The sequence below is a fragment of the Falco peregrinus genome, chromosome 12 (genome assembly GCF_023634155.1).
Source record: "Falco peregrinus isolate bFalPer1 chromosome 12, bFalPer1.pri, whole genome shotgun sequence".
Classification (NCBI taxonomy): Eukaryota; Metazoa; Chordata; class Aves; order Falconiformes; family Falconidae; genus Falco; species Falco peregrinus.
Window position 1 is genome coordinate 29,399,849 of NC_073732.1, and position 22,376 is coordinate 29,422,224.

Sequence of the window (22,376 nt, forward strand, 5' to 3'; positions counted from 1 at the left end):
ATGGCAGTAGACGGGACTGTAACTCTGTGCTCTGAAAAGTTGCACAGTCTTACAAAACACATGCTCTCTTTTAAAAATAGTGACTCCCTTAGTAGGTCAAAAGCAGGAAGTAAGCCTCTAATGATTTTTACAAATTCTATTTCTCTCTCTTCTAGAGGAAACAAAAGCAGAAGCACTGACAGTGTCACCTGGAATTTGCAGCTGTCTGGCTAAGAAACCAGTTCAAAGTCAGAGGAAGGTCTAAGTCTCCGCACTGGGATGCACAGCTGCTCCTCCAGTCTCTCCTTGCTCCGAGGGATTCACGCATGAACGCTCCTGCAGGCCTGCATGGCGAGGAGCTAGCGGAACTGCGAGCAGCCTCTCTCAGCAACACCACCTTCCCACCACAGGAGCCACCCAGGCATTGCATCACTTCTCAGCAGCACCCTACGGTAATCTGCTCTTTGATTTTGGCTGGGGGGAAGGTGTCTGATTTGTGCATGTTTAGGGAGTACTTACTTCATTAGGGTCAGACTTGGCAGCTGAATCCGTGATGTGCTTCAAAGCATCAGACAATTTATTTCTGTCTTACAGACAGAAATAAAGCCTTGGAGCTCTGTAAGGAAGATGTCAGGGATGTCTGGGAACTAGCTGACAAAGCATGAACTCCCCCGAGTGCCTTATTTTACAAAGGCAGAGATAATACAGAAATATAGCAATTTTTACAGTTGCATCGCTACACACCTGAACGTTACTCCTTTTGAAACGCAACACTGAGCGATTCAGCGTTCCTGCCTGGCTTTCCCAGGCAACCGGGCTGGAGCAGACCTGGTCTGATCAAGATTTTTGGAGTAAGAGCAACAGTTTTCAACCCGGCCCCTGTTATCAGTTAGGCAGATGTCAGCCTCCTGGTGTTTGTGGGCAACCAGCCAGCGGAGGAACTCTTGGTTTTGTGGCCAGGGTGGGCTCGGAGGGGCGCAGTGCTACGCAGGGGGCTCAACAGCACCTTCACGCAGGCGATCGCTGCAAAACATGGGAGGCTGCAACTCCCACACAGCTCCTGCATGTTGGCTCAGGTCAGTGAAGCTCTAAATTTATTTGCAACACACACAGCACTGGTAAAGCAAGCGATTTAGGAAAATGACAGGACAAACTGTCACATTAGAAGTAAAGGTATCCATTAATACCTACATAAATGAAGCTACAAGTATCTTCAGACCTTGCTGGCAAATGTATAACCACTGAAGTAGCAAACGCCGTTAGCTGCCCTAGTGCCAGTACACAGGGCTGAAAAGCCGGTACTCCTCTCCCACTTTCGTCCCCTTGGAAGCAACAAACGGTGACTTTGTGGGGTGCCACATCCACCCGCTGAATACCCGGGTGAAATGGCGGCAGCCTGCAAGCAGCTGTTCCCAGGTCTGAGCAAGGGCAGGCAGGGGGTGGCAGGGATCAGCTTCAAGGACAACTAAAAGTGAGGCTGAAATAACACCACTGGGAGAGACTGACAGCCAGCCAGGCTGAAATACAATAAAAAGGGGTATTTGATTCCTTTTACTTCAGCCCAGCACTGTTAAATCCCCAGTCAAAAGGAGTTTAAATGCTATCCCTTCCCATGCCCAAGAAGATGCTGAAAGGGGCATTTCTCCTTCCTCCCTGGGAGGAGAGAGACAGTTTGGGCACACGTGTGTCAGACAAGCGAAATCACAGCCCAGGCCCCCAGGCACAGCCACACCGAGCAAGAGCTGCGCCATCACCTACACGGTGATGGGAACAGGCAGCGTGCTGCCAGCCATGCCGCCCCCCCAGCCCACCACCGTGCTGGCCCCTTGCCCAGCCCTGACTGCAGGCCTCGGGGAGGCTGCGTGGGCAGCTCAGGAGGTTAGGATGGAAGCTTGGGAGGTTGGGATGGGAGCTCGGGAGGCTGGGATGGAAGGGCACCTCAACATTTCAGCCAAGGAAGATGAAACCAGGCTACCTTACAAACATGGCAACATCTAGCACTCTTCTCCTGTAGAAACCTGACATCCCCGGCAAAATAAAACACAACTTACAGCAGTCAAGATCCCCACAGAAATGCTCCCAATGCAAAAATTAAGAGTAAAAAGGTTGAAGTCTTATGACAGATTAACTCATGATTTCATTTTTTTGTTTTTTACAGGGAGAGGGGAAAAGACAAAGTGCAAATGAAAGCCACAACCAGCTTCAGCTACTCTAGAAACAACAGCAACTGCACCAGTGATAACAAAATCAGTCAAGTAATTTTTCCTTTGCTTTACACAATTCTGTTCCTAGTGGGTATCATCATGAACAGCCTGGCAATGTGGGTCTTTTTTAAAATATCCAGTAAATCCAATTTCATCATCTTCCTGAAGAACACTGTCATTTCTGACTTCCTCATGATCCTGACTTTTCCATTTAAAATCCTTAGCGATGCAAAATTAGTATCATGGGTACTGAGAGGATTTGTGTGCCAGGTCACTCAGGTTGTATTTTACTTCACCATGTACATTAGCATTTTGTTTCTTGGTCTAATAACTGTTGATCGCTATCAGAAAGCCACTTCACCATTCAGATCATCAACACCAAGGAGCCTTTTAGGTGCTAAGATCCTGTCCACAGCAATTTGGATATCAATGTTTACTCTCTCATTACCCAACATGGTTTTAACTAACAAGAAGAAAACACCCAAGAGCGTAAAAAAGTGTGCCTTCTTGAAATCTGAGTTTGGCTTAGTCTGGCACGAAATCGTAAACTATATTTGTCAACTTATCTTCTGGGTTAATTTAGCAGTCATAGTTGTATGCTACATACTTATAAGTAAAGAACTGTACAAATCCTATAAAAGGACAAGATGCACAGGAAAAGCATCCCAAAAGACTGTAAATCTGAAGGTTTTCATAATTATCGCAGTGTTCTTTATTTGTTTTGTGCCATTCCACTTTACTAGAATCCCCTACACTTTGAGCCAAACAAGAGACGTTTTTGAATGCTCTGCTCAGAACACCTTGTTTTACTTGAAAGAGAGCACGCTGTGGCTGACATCGCTGAATGCTTGCCTAGATCCATTCATATACTTTTTCCTTTGCAAATCATTTAGAAAGTCCTTGATAGACATGATGTGCAAGAACACAGCATCATCAGAACTCGGAGCACGGATGAAGGAGCAGAACGAAGGAGATGACACAGATGAGACGCCGCTCTAGAGCTAAGAACCACCCATACCTGTTCTTGGCGGGCAGAAGCAGCACAAATTCCGCAAAGAATATCTAGAATCACCAACTTCCTTAGAAATTGTCCTACAGATGAAGCACAAGCACCCTGGAACCAACATCACTGGTTGCAAAAACGGTGAAACTAGAAAGCTTGAATAAAACAAGAGCACCGCCTGACCACCACCTCCACACCTGTCAGAATTGCTAGGAAAATGTTTTAACTTCTAGTTGGAGCTGTAAGGAAAAAAATTTAACCCGAGTCATTAAGTACTACAGATGAGATTATGAACTGCAAAGATTTTACAGAAATAACTTAGCTTGGGCCAGAGTAAAATCCATGACAACACAAGATCTGGAAAATGCAAACAAAATCCACAGTAAACGTGATTTTTAAATACAGGGAGTTGTCACCTTGTATACAGCTGGCAGACAAACAGAAATATAGGACATGTAGATAAACTGTTTATCTTTGCAGATTTTTGATAACAGAATAACATTTTGCTTATCTAATTATATGCTTGCAATTCTTAATCCATTGATCAATAATTAATAGTTGTATGTCAGAGGAAATTATTTCATAATCAGGCTTATCTTGATGTGAGTTAAATCTTCAAATACTTTACCCTGCTATATGAATAAACAAAAATGTACACTTTTATAAAGAACAATGTGTAATATTAGAAAATATACAAAGACTATTTACAGAATACTTAGGTCTTAGGGAAAAACAGACTCATAGTAAGATCTTTACTGATTATTAAGGGAAGCTTTTTTGCACTACACAAAAAATTTAACCACTTCCTTTTTTTCATTTGGGAAAGCTGAAAAAGAAAACCAGGAATGTATTTTCAGGTACATAACATTTTCAGGAATCATAACAACTACAGATGAAAAAGACCCTAGGCTACTGCAATAAATTATGCTTCATTTATCATCACTGCAAAACAGCTCCAATTCAGAAATACATTTCACCATCATGCAAGAGCTCAGTCCTGGCAAAAGCCATTGCCTGTCGACCCTTCTCTGGTACTTACCTGTGCCGGGCAGTGCACTGGGTGTTTTTACAACAGATACCCAAATTTCCTAAAAAGCTGAAAGACAGTTCACTTACTTTAGCACTCAGCCTTACAGTTTATGCATCTCTTAAAACCTGGACAAATTAAATATTTTACAAAACATTTTGTGCACTGCTCATTCTGGTATATACGCCGACACTGATTACAATCAGTAACTGGGTTACACTGCAGAAAACAGGGCACCATTATTTCCCTGGAACTGGCGCTGCTGGTCACTGCAGAGCGTGCTCTCCACAGCCAGCCCCATGGAGCCCAGGACTGATAAACTCCAGCTGATGCCCCCCACCCAACACTCATTCCCCCCATTTTTTGTACCTAAACATGGAGAGAGAGTAGCAATTATCTAGCAGCTGCTTTTGCTGATCAGATGAGCTGTTCGGACAACAGATCCTACAGCCACCTGCGAGCCATCCAGCAGTCACTGACGGGATACTTGGAACCTGCCTCTGGCAGCTGGGAACAGCGCCAAGGGGCCAGTCTGGGAGAAAACATGGAAGATGCTGCTTTGGACATCAGTCCTGGGGTATTGCAATGGACTCTCTCAGCTTTGCAGAATCCCTGCTGAATGAACAGAAGTCGGGGCAGGCAGCTAGGGACAGCTCTCACTGATGACAATGGCAAAGGTGACTTTCATCCCGGCCATCCTCAAGGCTCTTTGCTTTCTGCCAGCCATTTAATGACAACATCAGCATGCATACCTACATTAACCACAACGTATATGCTAACGCACAAACTTACTGTCAATACAGCTGCAGCCTGAGAACCCCAAAAAGCAATTCATGTCTGCCCACAAAGGGATGGCTTGAACGTGAGCCATTTCCCGCAAGGCAGCAAGGAGCCAGAACCCTCCGTCACATCATTTGACAGGAAAATAAAAGACAAATCACATGACTAAGTTAAACTTATACAAAAAATTCTGTTTACAGAGAAATGTACTAGATTCCAACATTATACATAATAAACACATAATAAATACATAAATAAATAATAAATACAAAGCATACCATGCAACAACAGCCTCTGCCAGAAAATAGCTGTAACCAGCACGCTGTACCACCTGGCTACACTGACAACAAAATAAACCAAAAGTTCCATTCTGGAGATCAAAAGTCAAGCTCAGGTTTATGTGTCAATATTAAGAGGCCACAGAGGGAGGGGTACAATTTCTGAATATGGTGGCGCACATGATTTTGTAGCTGAATAACCCACTGTAAGGATGACTCTGACCTGACTTGCTGGTCACACATTTGTTGACTAGTGCTGTCCAGAACAGGGGAGCGCACACACACAGACAAGGGCTCAGAGCTACATTTGAGGATTATCCTGGAAAACTGTCAGGAAACAGTCTGTGTTTGTTCACCCCACATCTCTAAAGGAGCCAAATCATAATGGCACAGTATAGGTGCCATCAGGTCTGCCTCACACAAACCAACAGCTGGAAAACGTGCCTGTCTCAATGGATGTGGTAATTTTTTTTCTTAGTATAGGAGAAAGCAGTGTACTTTCTGACAGAGGGCAAAAGGGAGAGAGAAAAACAACAGCAAACATGATTAACTAACTCGAGTGATACATGAAAATGAGGAAGGAAACAACATACCACACCAACAGAAAAAGTCTCGTCTTTCTACACATTTCTCCATTCTTAATACTTTGCTCGACGCTTCTGTTGGCAGAGGAACAGCATATGAACCGAAGACAGCCAAACACACTCTGAAACGGTTGCTGCCAGGTTTGCTCAGGTACTTGCATGATTGCAGCGTTCACGTGGTGTGATGGGGCACTCTGTCATCTGCCTTTCAGATGTAAGAGGCTGATAACCAGCAGTGTGCATCTTATGTGTTACTTAAAATTGTGCTGAGAAAGGAAAAATGGAGTATGCTTGGTAAGAAATACCAGAAGTCGCTTCCCCAGAAGCACCTTGCTTTTGGGACATAACTGTAAAATTTCTGTTTAATGTTAAAATACATTTCCATGTAAATGGTGCTCTAGGTAATATGCTGTTATACCTTGCTATCATTATCTTAGGCCTCCATAATGAAAATATACCATTTTAACTTCTCACTAGATGTTCGTTTGTAAACAACTTAAACTTAGGCAAAGATTTACATTTTCTATGAACTAGACCGGCTGATTTCTATTGAATGCACACTCAGGTTTTGTGCTTATTTGCATAAACCTGCCAGTCACTCTAAGAAACATGTAATTTTAAATATAGAATGTTATATTTTATGTTTTCTCTCTCTTTTCACCCAAGTCTATTGCAAACAATGGGAGACATGGCAAATGAGAGTATTGTCCACTCCAGTGGAGCACCCTCCTCCACACAGCAGTGCCACCGAGACACCACGATCACCCACCTCGTCTTCCCAGTACTGTATACACTCATCTTCCTTCTGGGACTTGTACTTAACAGCCTGGCTTTTTGGGCTTTCTTCCAGATTCCAAGCACATCAACTTTCATTGTCTATCTGAAAAATATCTTAGTTTCTGATTTTATAATGACCCTGATGCTTCCTCTGAAAATCCTAACGGACTCTGGACTGGGACCATGGCAACTCAAAGCTTTTGTCTGTCGCTTCTCAGCTGTAGTATTTTACAATACCATGTACATTAGCATAGTGCTACTCGGACTCATTGCTTTTGACAGATTTCTCAAGATTGTGAGACCTTTTGGGAAGTTCTGGGTGCACAACCTGACCTCAGCAAAGATCCTGGCGGGTCTGGTCTGGCTCTTCTTCTTTGTTCTCTCTCTGCCTAACATGGTCTTATCAAACAAGAAAGCAACACCCCAATCAGTGAAGAAGTGTGCCTCACTGAAGAACTACTTTGGACTCAAATGGCATGAAGCCGTCAATTATATCTGTCAGTTTATTTTCTGGACTGTTCTCATCCTCATGTTTCTGTTTTATATAATTATTGCCAAAAAGGTATATGAGTCTTATATAAAAACACAGAAGAAAAACAACAAAAGTGAACAAAGGATCAAGGGGAAAGTATTCATCATTTTCACTGTGTTTTTCTTATGCTTTGCCCCCTTTCATTTTAGCAGGGTTCCCTATACTCTGAGCCAAACGACCACCCACATGGACTGTCGTCTGCAGAACCAGCTCTTTGTTGCGAAAGAAAGCACTCTGTGGCTGGCTGCCACAAACGTCTGCATGGACCCCCTGATATACATGTTCTTGTGCAAACCATTTCTAGAAAAGGTATTATGCAGGAGAATAAAGACATTTCAGAAAACAGTTCATACAAACCCCACAACAGAACTGGACACACGAACGTCTGCTACCGAATCTTGACTGCAGCTTCATGCTCTACAGTCTCTGCATATTCATAGAGAACTTAAAAAATACTTTGTTTTATTTCTGCTGTGGAAAATGAAAAGGCAGTTGTACTGTAATATTAATACTTAATAAAAATGTCAAAATGAATTTCCTTATTTACTCTCACTGCTCAGTCTTTACAGACAAAAAACTGTCACTGCTGGCCCTGATCAAACACCGATCCCCCCCCCCAAACTGTGCTCTCCTGCTGACACCATCACTGCTAATCAAATGCTGCAGAAGCCCCGCTGTGTCGTGGCAGCACCTGCCCAGCCCCAGTATGGTTGCATGCATGCCACACAGCGCCGTGCTACCTCAGAGTCACTCATGTGACTTCCAGCCATAACCACGTCGGTCTGAACAGAAAACCAGCATCGGTGATGCTTAAAACTACGGATGATCAGTTTGCAGTCTCGTGTTGCTCTGCTGCCTCTGCAAAGCGAACCAGAACGGAGTTTTTTCCAATTTGGTCACTAATTCATGTCCACGTCACAGGATACAGACAGACTGTAGCCCATGAATTAAAATACCTTCCTATAACCTAAGCCAATCTACAAAATAATTCTATCCGCTTTAAACAAGAATAATTTACTTGTTAACACTTAAGCAGCTTACTGACTATAGCTGCTTTTAAGGACGATTTGGCTTTAATTGGGATCAAACCCCAGAGCTGTTAACTTTGTATGTCAGTAATTCTTACGCTGGGTGTCAGCTCAGCCAGCATGTCGCAGGGCAGGGAAGAGGAGGAACCATACTTGACAGAAGGAAGAAGGACATGGTTCCTCCCCATCCTTACCCGCCTCTCTCACACACATAACTGCTTTTCTACTGCCTACACACTGTTTCACCATCCTTCCTCTCCATCCTCAGCGGGGCTTTGCGGGAGGGCACAGTTGGCAATACCCCAGCCCCCAGAGCACGCTCCTCGCCCAGGACAGCAGAGAACCCAGGATTGCTCCCCTGCCACAGGCACCCCAGAGCTGTGTGGCATTCACCTCTATCCCACCACTCGCAGAGAGGAACACCCAGACATGTCCCCCTTGGTGGCACGTTCCCCATTCCCAGTCCCATCCACAGGCAAAGAGAAGGCAGCAGGCAGCACTGCCTCACCCTCGTCGCCCAGCAAACCCTTCTCCACCTGGCTCACTGCACTACCCGCAGACCTCTTCCTTAGCTGTCCTACAGGGGAAGTCCAAATAGACTGTGCCTAAAGAGAAATGCCTTTCTAATCACAAATCCTGGGATTTATTTCACTATTTTAAGACGTGAAAGAGATACCAACCGTTTACTGACTCCAACTCTACAAAGCATATAAAAAACCCCCACAAAACTGTTAAACTTACCTTAGCCCTCAGCAATCATAGAATCACAGCATGGTTTATGTTGGAAGGGACTTTACAGCTGCTTCCTTGCTTCTCAAACATGTTGCTCCTGCTGCTTGTCCCCTGATATACCTGCCACCCCAGATGACTACCTCTGCACACTGCTCAGGTGACGTGGCATTGCAGAAGGGACCTCAGGGAAAGCATCCCAACTTGCTCTTTTCCATCGGCCCTACTGCTGGCTGTAGCTCCCGTCACCCCCTGCCCACTGCCCCGTACCTGGGCACTCAGCTCCTGCTGCTCTGTGACACTGCAGAGCCAAAGCGTGCCAGTCCACAGCACCTCGCTGAGGAAAGAGCCACGTCCCTTAGGAACAAACTTCACCTCTTCTTAAGCTCTCCTGCCAGCTTTATGCCTCCTCACAGGTGCCAGATGCTTTGATCACCACTTGATTGCTGTTTTTAGAAATTAAGTATTTACAGCAGCCTAATACAATCACGCCGGTTGCTCCACACAGCCTGTTTTTTTTAAAACTGTTTTTAGATTACTGTGCATTAATTACATCTGCCTTTGGGATTCCCCAGCCTCTGCCACACAGGTAGATGTATGTCTTATTTAGCAATTTCTATTCACTCGATCTTCTCCACTAAGCACATTACATACTTTCTGTAACTGTAACACCATTTTACAACTGGAAATTGAACTAATCCCCAGTCAGCTTTCAGTTGGGTCTGAACTTCCCTATAAATCAACCTTATCTCAAACGGTGTTTCTCTCTCTCAGGATTAATTGCTATTCAGGAATTAATTCCTCTCTCCCCACACATACACAGTGTTTAACAGGATTAACTTCACTATTTTAGTTTAGGTACATTTTTAGCTGCTAAAATAGTCAACACTTCAGCAACTGCTTAAAGAAAAGTATGAGGAGCCTGAAAACGTTTCTCTAAGCCTGCTGACGTAGCACAGCAATTAATGTAGTGACCAGAGCTATACATCAGGAGAAGATGGTTTGTAAACCAGCTGTAACCTTCCACCAGGCAGGTGCCCATGGAAATCTCTGTTCCTGAGCTTTGGGCATAACAGGGAAGAGTTCAGCATGAAGCTTTGCAGCTTGGTCCTCCCTCTTCCAAATGAATCACACCAGCATAGCTGCTATGAAGGTGCCCAGAACTCTCAGCATGGACTTGTATCCAGCTCTGGATTTAAAAGTGGAACTCTGGGCCATTTTTGTGGTTATTACAGAGAAAGACAGTAAAATAAAATGAGCAGTGTGGCAGCAATAAACTATGAAAATGCTGAAGAACAGAAAACTTACTCCGCCATGGAAGTTTGGGGTTTTTTTTTTGTTTTCTCGTTCCTACTGCTTATAATACCAGGCTCACTTAACGCTGTGCATAAACACATACTGGCATTACACACAGTCAGAATTACGTACTAGGAGCCTGCATGTAAGGGTGGGTGTAACCACAAAATGGGCTGAGTTGGTCCTTAAGTAAGGGGTGTGCCAAAGGTTTCAGAGGAGTCTTAATCATCTGTTTTTCAGCTGCTGCTTCTTAGGTAGGTAAAAGGCAGCCAGAGTTACTAAACTCTGCAGCACAGAAATGCAAAGTGACTGCAAGAATAGAACATCTGGTTGATCCACTTACAGGAAAAAAAAAATTTCCCCTAAATTCTAACATTTGGGATTTTGCACTTTTTTCTGCACGTTTTTAGTTCCCTGCCTCCAGATGGAAGTAAGAATCCTAACAGTTAAAATGCCTCAAAGTTTAGGTCTCTGATTTTTAAGCCTCAAACAAATAACCAAAGCAACATGTTATATTTTACACCTGACCAAAATGGAGACATGTTTCAAGAACAGACTTCCCTCAGAGAGGAGGAAGCCATCAGCCTAGACCACAGGCAGAGAGTACCAGAGCATTCTGCTCTTCTGGGCCCTCCAAATTTCTTTAGTGCAGTCATGGAATTTAGGTAATTCAGTAAAGTTTACAAGTGTATTCAATGCAACAGTCACAATTTTTCCAAAATGGATTTTTCTCCCCACTTAACTTGAAAAGGCTGGTCCTGACACTCAGGAGCTGCTGAGAAAAAAACTCTTGCTTTTCCTAGATTCAGCAGTTGGACAAGACAGAGCAAATGCATGTAACATTTCCACATGTGTGCTTATGTGTGCTTAATCCGGCCCATCACCACCATGGGGCAGCAGCAGGGCTTTTCCTTTCCACATCGAAACGTTCACTTGCTTGGCTTTCTCTACGCTCCAGACTAGAAGCAACAAACAACCTAGAAACTGGAAAACTGGCACCAGGGCTTACACTTGTTCAAACTATTGACACTTATTGTAAATATTTTTACAGGTTGTTGGGTTGCCAGTAGGGGAACTAAAGGGCACCAGGCAGCCAAGTTTTGCAGCAAATCAATCCTACTTGGGTACATAAAGGCTTAAATACATTTCTTTGTATTATTTATTTTACTTGTGTTTCAGAAAAGGGAAATGCATTATACTTTTGCCTAATACACGCACCATCTAGCCTTCCGAACTTTGTATCAGACTGCGTCTTCAGAAGGACAGCAAGTTAATTCCTGAATGCCTAAAGACAAATTCTGCACTTCAGAATGCAGACTACGTGTCCCGACTCTGGCACAGCGATACACATTCCTCCATCAAGGCTCCTACAACCCTGAGCACTGAGAAAACTCTCATAACACACAGCAGTACTGCAATTAATTAGAAATGCAGAACAACCATTTGCATCATGACCGAGAGCTGGGAAGCCAAGTCAAGCAACAAAGATGTTACCCATACGATGACACGCAAATGCACAGAGCCCGCAGGTCGCATGTGAAAACTAAAGACACTGCAATAGACCTAAGCCTATAGACAGGATCAGCCAGCCACCGTGTGTAACTTCAGGTTACCTAGAAACATAGCATGAGGACCTCGAGGATGGGGGGAGGGGGGGGGGGGGGAAGGGAAGGGAAGGGAAGAAATGAGTCAGTTTTTAATTAGCTCCATTCCCCCCCTCCTTCCCTTTTAGTGACAGCCACCAAAACAGTGATTGAAGCAAACCACCTAAGGAAATGGGAAGTGTCAAACTCCCATGAGCCAATTTCATTGACAAAAGCACCTCCATCTTGCACATCTGAAGATACAATGCTGGAGGAATCCTCCCAGTGTTGCAAGCTCTGATCCTGCTACCACTTTTCTATGTTTGAAAAAAAGAAAAAGCCAGTCTTATATTATCCAGGTGGCTAATCTGCTTTAAAATAACCCTGTAGTTCATATTGCTAAATACGATAGTAAAGGAGTTTTAGAATGAAGCAACACAGTAGTTGTTGCAATAACGTTGTTCAGGCTCTTATGAAATCTGAGAATTGCTCTCTAATCACCAGAATACAAAAAGGGATATCCAACCTTTAAATAATGTGAACAACAGTAAAGTTGTAAGTTAGCTTTCAACTTTTCTTTACATCAGAGCTTCACATTTCTTTTGCATTGTTTTTACGACAAGCTCCACAGCATTTCCTTTTCAAGTGCCAGCTAGTCTGAACTTGCTCCAGCCTGAGAACAGCCAAACATGTTTGAATTAAAAGCCTGCTAGGGGATGCTATGACAGTGGTTTCTAACCCATCAAGTTTTACTGATACACCAAATACAGAGATTTTAAAGAAAAGTGAATGTGCCATTGCACCACATTAAAAAAAAAAAACAACAAAACATTCTCATGTAGATTTTAGGAATCTATTTAACATACAGACTTTGGTATGTGTACTCCATTCACAGAGTACCAACTACTAAACCCTTGGGTCTCTGTAAGAAATTCATTTGTATTTTTAAAACATTTCAGTTTTCACTTCTAATGTCTTTCCTTCTTCCCCACCACATGCCCTGCAGCACTGCTTCCTAGACCCCAGCCTAGGACAGCACCAACATCAGAGGTGCCTGAAGAAGAGCAGCGCAAACCAAACCATAACGCTGTTGTGTCGTGTCTTGACCGAATTCTGCAGGACTGAGCCCAGAGAAATGGATGCATCTGCCAGCACCTCCCCTGGGTCAGAATCATGCCCCACTCCAGGGATGCAGTACAGCACCATGCTTGGGAATGCATGGTCTTGTGCAAAACACAAGTCAAGTGTGTAACTTTCAGATTTAAGTGTTAAAACTGCTGTTTATGATCTGCCTGCAAATCTGCTTCCAGCCCTCAGCCGCTGCACTCAGACTTCCCAGTTCCCAAGCCGCTGGTCGAGGAGTCTGCTGTTCCTCAGAACAGAGGCAGAAGCCAACAGAGCCCCGGCGGAGGGGCATGCTGTCAGGCAGCCTGTGCACAGCAACACTGGAAGCAAGACCAACATAGTGTGAATGCTTTGTTTAGCGTGCAAGCTGTGAAGTCTCTGCTCCTCTAAGGACCTCTGACACTGGAATTTTGGGCTGTCCAGACATCCCAGAAAAGAACCATCTATTATGAGGTATGTCAATGGAAGAGAGGTTGATTTCTCCCGCAAATTCTGCAGTGTTTCCCCTGAAATGTCAGAGGGCTTCTCTTCAGGAAACCTACCTATGTGACCTACGAGTGGATGTCCACTGTTGCATCTGGATGCGTGTTCAGATGTAGCTCGAGAGCGACGCTTTTGGAAGATGGGAACTTCGAAGAGTCTAATTCCAACCAATTCTTGAGAAGCCAGCACAAGAACCCACCTTCACACAACTCTCCCACAGTTAGAGACAGGACACAGCTTGACAGCACCAGACTGCGAGCCCTGTTCACATCGCTCATCTCCACGGCCCACATGCCTGATGGCAGCGAGTCACTTACAAGCCAGCCTAATCTCCAGCTGGCTCCTTGAGAGGATGCACTAGCCAAGAGGCGAACCGAACAGCTTCAGATGGGCAACTGGCCTGAGATGTGGTGAAGATAATCTGTGTGCACAACAGCAGCCACAGACCATGACACTGCACAGCTACGCCCAGGACTGGGGTCCTTTGCACAGTCAGGCCCCACAGGATACAGACAGAAAATCACCACTGGCAATACCCACAGGAAAAGACCAAGAAGTCACCTTGTCAGAGCGTATATTCACAGAGCCCTAGCACACATACTGACAGGTCTAAGTTGCAACAAAACCAAAGAATAGACTCTTTGGCCTATGGCTGTTTTACCAGTGATAACGGGAGAGGAGACCACAGTGGTGGAAAAGTGGTGAAAAAGGTAAGATGCAAAGCTGAGCATAAACAGGTCTGACTCCCAACATGTGGTGTCAGGGAAGAGATCTGAGAAATCCCCAAAAGAATAGAGAAAGAGATTTAAATGAAATCCTCTGAATTCTCAAAAGGAAGGAGATGAGGCTAACCCCCAAAATCAGCACAGAATTTGCACTGCACCCTGTCCTCAGGTAAACCAGGTCGTACTGAAAGTCAACCAAAGAACTCACAGTATGAGGCCCATCAGGAGCACAATGGACAGAGGGCAGATGTTCTCACAGCTCTGGAGCCTCCCAGCTACTGCAAAGCCATGGGAGAAAGGCAAAACGAACAGCCTTGTACACTCCCCAGAGGCAGAATGAGGTCTCCACTTAACGGAGAAAAAAGACAGTGATTATTACAGAGACAGGAGAGAAACACCTTAAGAGACACAATGCTGAGAAATGAAGCTGTTTGTGCTGTTTGCATGGCTACGCAGTGAGCTGTACCATACCTGAGCTGCACTAACTGAGAATAGCACTTACCACCATAACCCAGGGTGGCTCCCACTGCTCTCTCCACGGGATAACTTCTCAACTAGGAGGAGCAGCCTACAAAGCCAACAGTCAGGCACATACTCCTGTCTTACACAGGCTTCACTCAGAACAGCAAACTGGATCACCACAGGTAATGTTAGGGTGGAAAATGATTGAAAGCCATGGTGGAGGTGAACCAAAGAGTGGAAGGAAAAACAGAAGGCACTATTAGTCTAGAAACAGGACAAGCAGCTGGGAGGGGAACAAAACACAAGCAGCTGCTGCTGGAGCACAAGGGACAGTTGAGAGAAGGTGAAATAGTGGCTGGCACACACTGCCCTACATAGCCATGTGCAAGGTCTGAGTTCATCAAATCTCCTCTCCCTAACTGCAGAAAAAGCCTTCTGCATCCTCAGGTTATGCAATGTGCGCACTCCAGCATGTGCATGCAACAGGGACCACCAATTAATGTCAGAATATCCAGCTCCTGAGATCAGTTTGGCAGCTTGTAATAATAAAGCTGAAAACATATGACAGAAGTATAACACGTGTTCCTGCTGGCTTCATTTGCATTAGCTGGTTTGCCTTGCAAAAGCTGGTCTTCAAAGATGAGCTGTGTCAGAAGTCTCCTATGATCAGGGACTGTACCTGATTCAAGGGAGAAGTCCCGAGGCAAGCAGGAATTTTACAGTCTGCCCACTAGCAGAAATGTGAAAATTAGTACCAGGCTCCCCTAGACACATGGCCAGGGGAAGCTGTTCACAACAACGAAGGCAGTTGGTAGGCCCTGCTCTTGCTCCTCACAAGGCTCCACGCAGCTGTCAAGGGCACCTATGCACAACGCTATGCAGTTTCAGGCAAGGGCACCTGGGGATTCAGTCCCTCAGATCTTTGAGGAAAAAAGAAAGAAAAAAGAAAAAAAAGAGCGTATGGAGAGGTCCAGGCAGAACAGACAGAGCAGTCTGAGAGAAAAGTGACTCTGCAGCCATTGCACTCTTGTAGCATTAAGATTAATTTTTATTTTCTCCTGCAAGTTAAATGAGGGAGAAATAAATCTGATTTCTTTTTAAGAAGGTGGCAGAAATGGTAAATTAATGACTTCGTGCTCTACTGACACAAAGCAAAATTCTGTCCTGAGGTAACTACTGCCATGATTATTTTGATGCTGTTAAGGCACTGAATTATCTTACTCTAAATATGTGTGCACCCAGGACCACTGACAGCCCGACTGCAGAAGTCTGTGGGCTCACAGACAGAGTCATGAAGAACACCTTCATGACAGCAAAAAGCCTGCAGTAAACAGTCTAGTCATTTTAGCTTAAATGTTTAGCTACAGATTTAACATTTTACTTTCATCCTACAAGCTATTTAGAAGAGAGAATCTGTTCGAAGTATGTTAAAGATGTCTAAATATAGTCAAATTAATAATTGACATGATAATCTCAATTAGCAGATATTTGCATCTATCCAGCACAAGATTTTTCAGTATCACATTAAATTCACATTCACCCTGCAGCCAAAACTGTATTAACCAAAAGGCACAGCCACGGTTGCACAGGTTGCTGTAAAACACAACTTGAGACTGTTTGCAACGTCTCCCTGCATGAAGACTGCTGCCTTTAACAGGCACTAACCCACCTCTCAGGTGAATCACTGTCTGCGTCCTGGGCGCCCGAGCTGCTCCGGAGCCAGGAAGTGAGCGGGAGTGCACCGCTCACCTACCCTGGCATGTGAGTCATTCCCAGGAATGAGAAAGCCAGTTGCTCCAGTTGCTCCTGGCCAGGGGAATTCTGACTCTCTGATCAGGTATCGCAAAAAAAGCCATCGGAAACAAAAAAGCCTACTTCCAGATATGGTTTACTTAACCACCTTAACGCAAGAAATACTCTCATGCCTACTGTAGTTTCAAGAAGCATTCCGGAGGTGTCTAAGGCACTTTGGAGATGCAGCTCAGACACAAGCAGAAGGCAACAATGGCGACAGGTAAGTGATCTTTGACCATCTGAAAAGCATTTGATAAGTTGTTCTGTGAATCGTCTTGCTCTTAATCACCCTCAAGTGAAAAGAAAACAGGAATTAAGATACAGGTGCTGAAAACCAGGCTTGGAACCGTAAACTGAATATCAGATCAACTAAAAGCATGGAAGTTCTCAAAATAGCACAACTTTACTAACCTTTTATTTATTCATTAAACGTTACTCGTTATCTTTTTCCCAATGGCAAAAAAAAAAAAAGGTTTTCTACTAATCATTCCTTCCAAGATATGAATCGAAGTGCAGGAGGGTTCATGGTTTCAGTAACTTGCTTCCTGGCAGAGGTTAATTCATATAAAGTTAAGATTCAGTAACTATAACATCTGAATTTGTTAGAAGAAGTTTGTACTGTATTCCTTTTCACCTCTTTCAGTAAAGGAAAGCATACTTGAATTCTCTTAATTATATTATACAGAATAAAGGTTCTCTTCCTTCATACTTCACTCAGATCATGTTAAAACTTGTCAGGTTCACTGGAAAAACCACATAGCTCCGAACAAACAACTTACAAACTATACATCTGATTAGTCTCAAAGTTTGGGAAAAATATATGGCGCTTTCAAAAACCTATGTCATTTAGGGAGTCTTTCAGATTGAAAAGGTTATTCTTAGTTAGGAAGAACTGAAAGCAGCAGTCCGATTAAAGTTTTTTATGTTAAAAAATGACTTGCCGTTTGTGCATTGTAAGGACTATAGACACCTGCCTTTACCTGTGCTTGGTCTGGAAAATCTGGTAGCGTTACCCACTTTTTTCACATCTTTTTAAAGAAGATTCTGCAATCTTCTTTCAAAAAGGGAAACCAGGAAACTGGGGCAAGCATTCAGCAGATGTCACAGATTCACTCTCAGAAGTACAGGTCCCGGATCCATGAAAGCCTCCAGCATTTCCCCAGCTACGAGCCTGCTCTGGCAGCCACCTTACTCTTTGGGTAGGCAGCCAGCTCTCAGGCAGCAGCCAGACCTTCTCCTCCCTCCCCACTCTACGGGAAGGGAGAGCTGGCAGCACCTGGGGACACCCCCCAGAGCAGAGGACGTGGGTCAGCTCTTGCAGGAGGCAGAGGAGAGCTGGGCAGCAGAGGTGGGAGAGAGCCGGAAGCCACACAGGGACCTCAGAAACAGAAAGCATCTGTTCTGCATTAGGGGGTGTGAGAAAAAAGCACCAAATTTTCATCAGCACTTGCCATGGGTTCCTCCTCCCTCCCCACTGAGGGTTGCCTCTCCCAGCTCAGCCCTGCTGTCTCACCCTCGGCTCCCCTCCCTAGCTGCCAGGGCCCCCCGCCGGGCAGGGAGGGAGCGGGGAGACCAGCTCGCCCAGCATCTGCATCCTGTCATGCACTAGCACGCACCCATGCCGTGTGCTGGAACACCAGAGCTCCCAGGGTGCTGGGCCGTCAGGCCACGTGGATCCCGGGAGCGTGGCTATGCTGAGAAGACAGACACCCAGGCAGACCGGGAACGAGCACCGGGAGGCAGACAATCACAGTCTGGAGTTGTCTGAAACAGAAGTAGCCCTTCAGAGGCTAGATGCTCCTGCTCAACCGTGAAGCCTGCTCTCTCTACTCACTGCATGTAGCAGTAGACCAGCTATACCCAGGAACAAATGAAGGGGGAAGCTCCTTCTCTTTCTATGACAAGTCCATTGCTCACCTTCGCACAACAAAGCACAGAAAGCCTTCCTCTTCGACCAAATGAGCACCCGGAAAAGCCAGTCAAGACATGTGCAGTAAGACTGCAGCATCAAACTCAAAGTGTGCAATATTTATTAAAACTTTGAAACTAAGTGAAAACACTCCTGACATAAACCAAGAGCTACAGATCTACTGTACTGCTGCCAGCTCTCAGCGATCCACAGGAAACCAGGCTGCAAGGGACACCAACCCAAGTGCTGCCAAGAAAGCTCCAGAGGAAGTCAGTGATATTAATTCTTATGTTTCAGTGGTCTTAACCCTTCCAAACATGAAATACTAACACACCATCAATTTAAAAAAAAACATAAAAAACCTGCACCCTCAATTATCAAAAGCATGTTTCCACATCTGACCAACACTGAACCTCACATGAGATACTACAATAACCACAACTTCTTGGTTTTCCTCTGATATGTCACCAACCGACATTTTCCCAAGTGACAACTGATAAGCAGTATAAATCGGGCTTATATTGCCTTCCCTGCACCAGCACCTTCTGCCACTATACAAGGAAGAGCCAAGAACTGGCAAAGCAGCGGGGTCAGAGGAAGAGCTGCAGACCCCTGCAGCCAGCACCCTGAGACCAGCCCAGGGTTTGCAGTCCATCCGTTTCTGAGAACGCCAGAGTGGGAACTCTCCAGGCTACTGATCAAAAATCGGGGCTGTACCGGGCTGAACTTCTCCCAGTCACACCCCAAAATCCCTGTTGTCCTTTTCCTTCCTCTTTGAAATACTGGTATTGCTGCAAGCAGCTAACATGGTCAGTTGTGTCGTAGCACAAAACAACTCAGCTGCCAACAGCAGATGAGGATTTTTTTTCCTTTGGCAATGTAAATTAGAATTGCACACAGAAAAAACAACAGAAATTGTTTCAATGCAAACTAAAACACTTAAAAGAGAGACTGGAACTACTAAAAGTTTAAACGGCACTGTCCAAATGCATGTACCAATAATTCCCCTCCCCCCCCCCCCCCCCCCCAGCCCCCCAGGTATTTTTTCATGGTAACCCCTGTAGTATTTGAGAGATGTGGCAGATGCACAATAGCCAGAGCTACAATGGGTGAAGCTGTAATGTGATCAGTCACATACTTTCATTCCTATTCTTTTTGACCCAGACAACACCTTGACTGTTTTTAAAGTTTCAAAGTTCCATTACGAGCTTTTTAACAATTTTTTCATTGCATAATACCAATAATCAAACCTACAAGCTAATACTTTCAGCAAAAAGCTCCAACAAATCTAGCCTGACAAAGCGGCTTCACCTCAGAGGCACGGAGCGAGCTGGCGCCTCTCGGGAGGTCCCTGCGGCAGAGCAAGCTGGGCTTGCGGGTGGCTGTGTGGCACCAGGTGGCTGTGTGGCACCGTGCTCCGCAGCAGTGCCCAGCCTGCTCGCCTGTGCAGAGCCCAGCTCCTCTGGAAGGAGCTCAAGACCACCCAAGCACCACATGCTGAAACTTGATAACTAGTTTTTGCTTTTTGCCCAAACTACTGTGTTTCTAAAATTTTCAATTTAAAAGACTATGACTTCAGGATAATAAGGCACACTGGATAAGTAAGAAACTGGGTAAGTCTGGAATTGAAGGGTGATTATTTAACAAAGATTTCCATGCTGCCCATTGCGCCCATGAAAACACAAGCAGAACAGGAACAGAAAGGCTGGGAGAGAAGCTTGTGAAGAGATTAGAAGAGGCAAAAGCCGAAGTTATTCTGGAAAAATACATGTAAATATATATTGCTTCTGGCCTCCCCCTTGGAAGGGAAGGCTAGAAATGTGACCTGGTGAGAGATTTAACACTGTGTCTTCCAAGCACCAAAAGAACTGTTGAAAGAGGACAAAGTTTGCTAAGGACACCAAAGAGGGAGGAGCAGCTGATACCCCAGCAGGTCACGCTGCCATCCAGCAGGACCTGGACAGGCTGGAGAAACGGGCCGACAGGAACCTCATACAGTTCAGCAAGGAGAAGCGCAAAACCCTGCCCTGGGGAGGAAGAGCCCCCTGCACCACGACAGACTGGATGCCAACTGGAAAGCAGCTCCACAGGGAATGATCCGGTAGACAAGCTGAATGTGAGCCAGGAGCATGCCCTTGCAGCAAAGCAGGCCAACAGCCTCGCAGGCTGCATTAGGCAAACCAGTGCCAGCAGACTGAGGGAGGTGATCCTTCCTCCTGGCCCAGCGCTGCCGGTGCCTGTAGTGCTGGGTCCAGATCTGGGCACCCCAGTGCGACAGAGACACAGACATATTGGAGCCCAGCACAGGGCTACAAATATGACTCATGTACCAGAGCATCTGCTGGACCGGAGAGCTGGGACTGTTCAGCCTGGAGAACAGGCAGCTCAGAAGGACATTATCCACGTGTACAACTACCTGAAGGGAGGGTGCAAAGAGGATGGAGGCAGGCTCCCGTCTGTGGTGCCCAGTGACAGGACAGGAGGCAGGAACTGACACACAGCAGGCTCCATCTGAACGTACAGGGGTTTATAAGTGGCGGTGTTCTGGTTTGGGGTTTGTTTTGGGGTTTGTTTTTATTTTTTTTAATTACTGTGAGGCTGTTCAAGCCCTGGAACAGGTTTCCCGGGGAGGTTGTGGAGTCTCCAATCTTAGAGATACTCACAACCTCACCAGACATGATCCTAGTCAGCCAGATGCAGCTGATTCTACTCTGAGCAGGGAGCTGCAGCTGATGAGCAACTGCAAAACACAGTGTCAGGAAGGAGCTGAAAAGACTGCAGGCGGAGGCTAACCCGGCAGCAGTGCACAGGCGGTGGTGCCAGGGGAGAGGCCAGGATTGCACTGCTCAGAACTTCAGGACTGCCACCTACACCTAATCCCACTGAGAGCCCTGCACATGGAAGCTGCATCTTGCAAGGCATATTCTTAGTGGTTCAGAGCATAATTCCTAATGGTCTTAATGGGGTTCAAAGAAAGCAACTCTACAGGGTTACAATACAGATTCCACTATCAGTAGGTTTTCTGCAACCAGAAACAACCATCAACAGCATCTTCTACAAAGAAGCAAAGGAAACATTCCAGAATTAATCCTTTCCTCCTGTCTAATTAGAGGCTGCCATATACTGAGAAAACATTAATTATCCAAACTCTGCCAACCATTGCATTGCATTCACTTTTTTTTGATGTTGTTTAAAAAAAAAAAAAAAAAAAGGAAAGAAAAAAAGGCAAGCAACTGCAACACACAGCTCCTCCTCCACCAACAGCAGCCATTTACCTGTTGCCCAACGGGACACCGTTTCTGTTGGCAGTTCTCCCCCAACTCTTCATGTAAAAGCAACTGCAGCCTAAAGCAGGCGTCCTTTAGCACTACACTAAATACTGCACTGCTTCAGAAACCGCTGGCCTTTGCTGTAGAAAAGGCCAGCCTGCACACAGCCAACGGCTGCAGCCAGCCTGCAAAGGGCAAAGCACAGGACATGGGACTAGGACACACAACAAATGCGTGACAGTAGTTTCTGCTTTTTGGTCATGAAAAATGCACATGCTTGTCATTAATGCAACAAAGGATGGGAAAGCATTTCTTCATCATCATTTAGGAACTATAATGCATATTCAAAAGGAAAGATAACTCATCTATCTTTAGGTTCTTCAAATAAGTTTAAAAAATAGTCTTACAGTCATGATTAGCAACATTTACTAGATTTTGTAACCTCTGCACAGAATCTCTGATTGAAAGTAAGTAATACTAGTCCATGAACTTTTAATAAGGAACAGTTCTAAAGACAGAGGTGAAGGTGGGGGGAGTGAAACCAAAACCAAAAACATGATAGTTCAGGCAGCATCCCCAAAAGGTCTCATGTCAGAGCTATCCCACACAGGGGAAAATCAGGGTTCATAATCATTCACTTGAAATGAGAAGAAAATTAATGGTTAAGTTTGGACAAAATATTCCAAAAGTGACTTAAGTTTGACTTTGAGAAAATTAGATATGTCTCAATAATTATTTTTTTAAAATGTGGAAATCATGTTATCCTAAGGGCATATTCCCCCAAATTTGAGAATTTTGCATATTAAACA

At 44.9% G+C, this 22,376-nt stretch overlaps 3 protein-coding genes across 15 annotated transcripts in view; 2 read left to right on the plus strand and 1 right to left on the minus strand.

Annotated features, from left to right (window-relative positions):
* MED12L (mediator complex subunit 12L) overlaps positions 1 to 22,376 on the minus strand; it is a 150,577-nt gene that overhangs the window by 46,355 nt on the left and 81,846 nt on the right. The window lies entirely within an intron of this gene.
* P2RY12 (purinergic receptor P2Y12) lies at positions 2,163 to 4,369 on the plus strand. Its single transcript, XM_027781454.2, has one exon. It carries the CDS (start codon positions 2,163 to 2,165, stop codon positions 3,180 to 3,182), a length of 1,020 nt encoding a protein of 339 aa, XP_027637255.1. The 3' UTR covers positions 3,183 to 4,369.
* Positions 6,226 to 7,698, plus strand: LOC101924435 (P2Y purinoceptor 13). The gene has a single exon (XM_005233750.4). It carries the CDS (start codon positions 6,484 to 6,486, stop codon positions 7,564 to 7,566), a length of 1,083 nt encoding a protein of 360 aa, XP_005233807.2. The 5' UTR covers positions 6,226 to 6,483; the 3' UTR covers positions 7,567 to 7,698.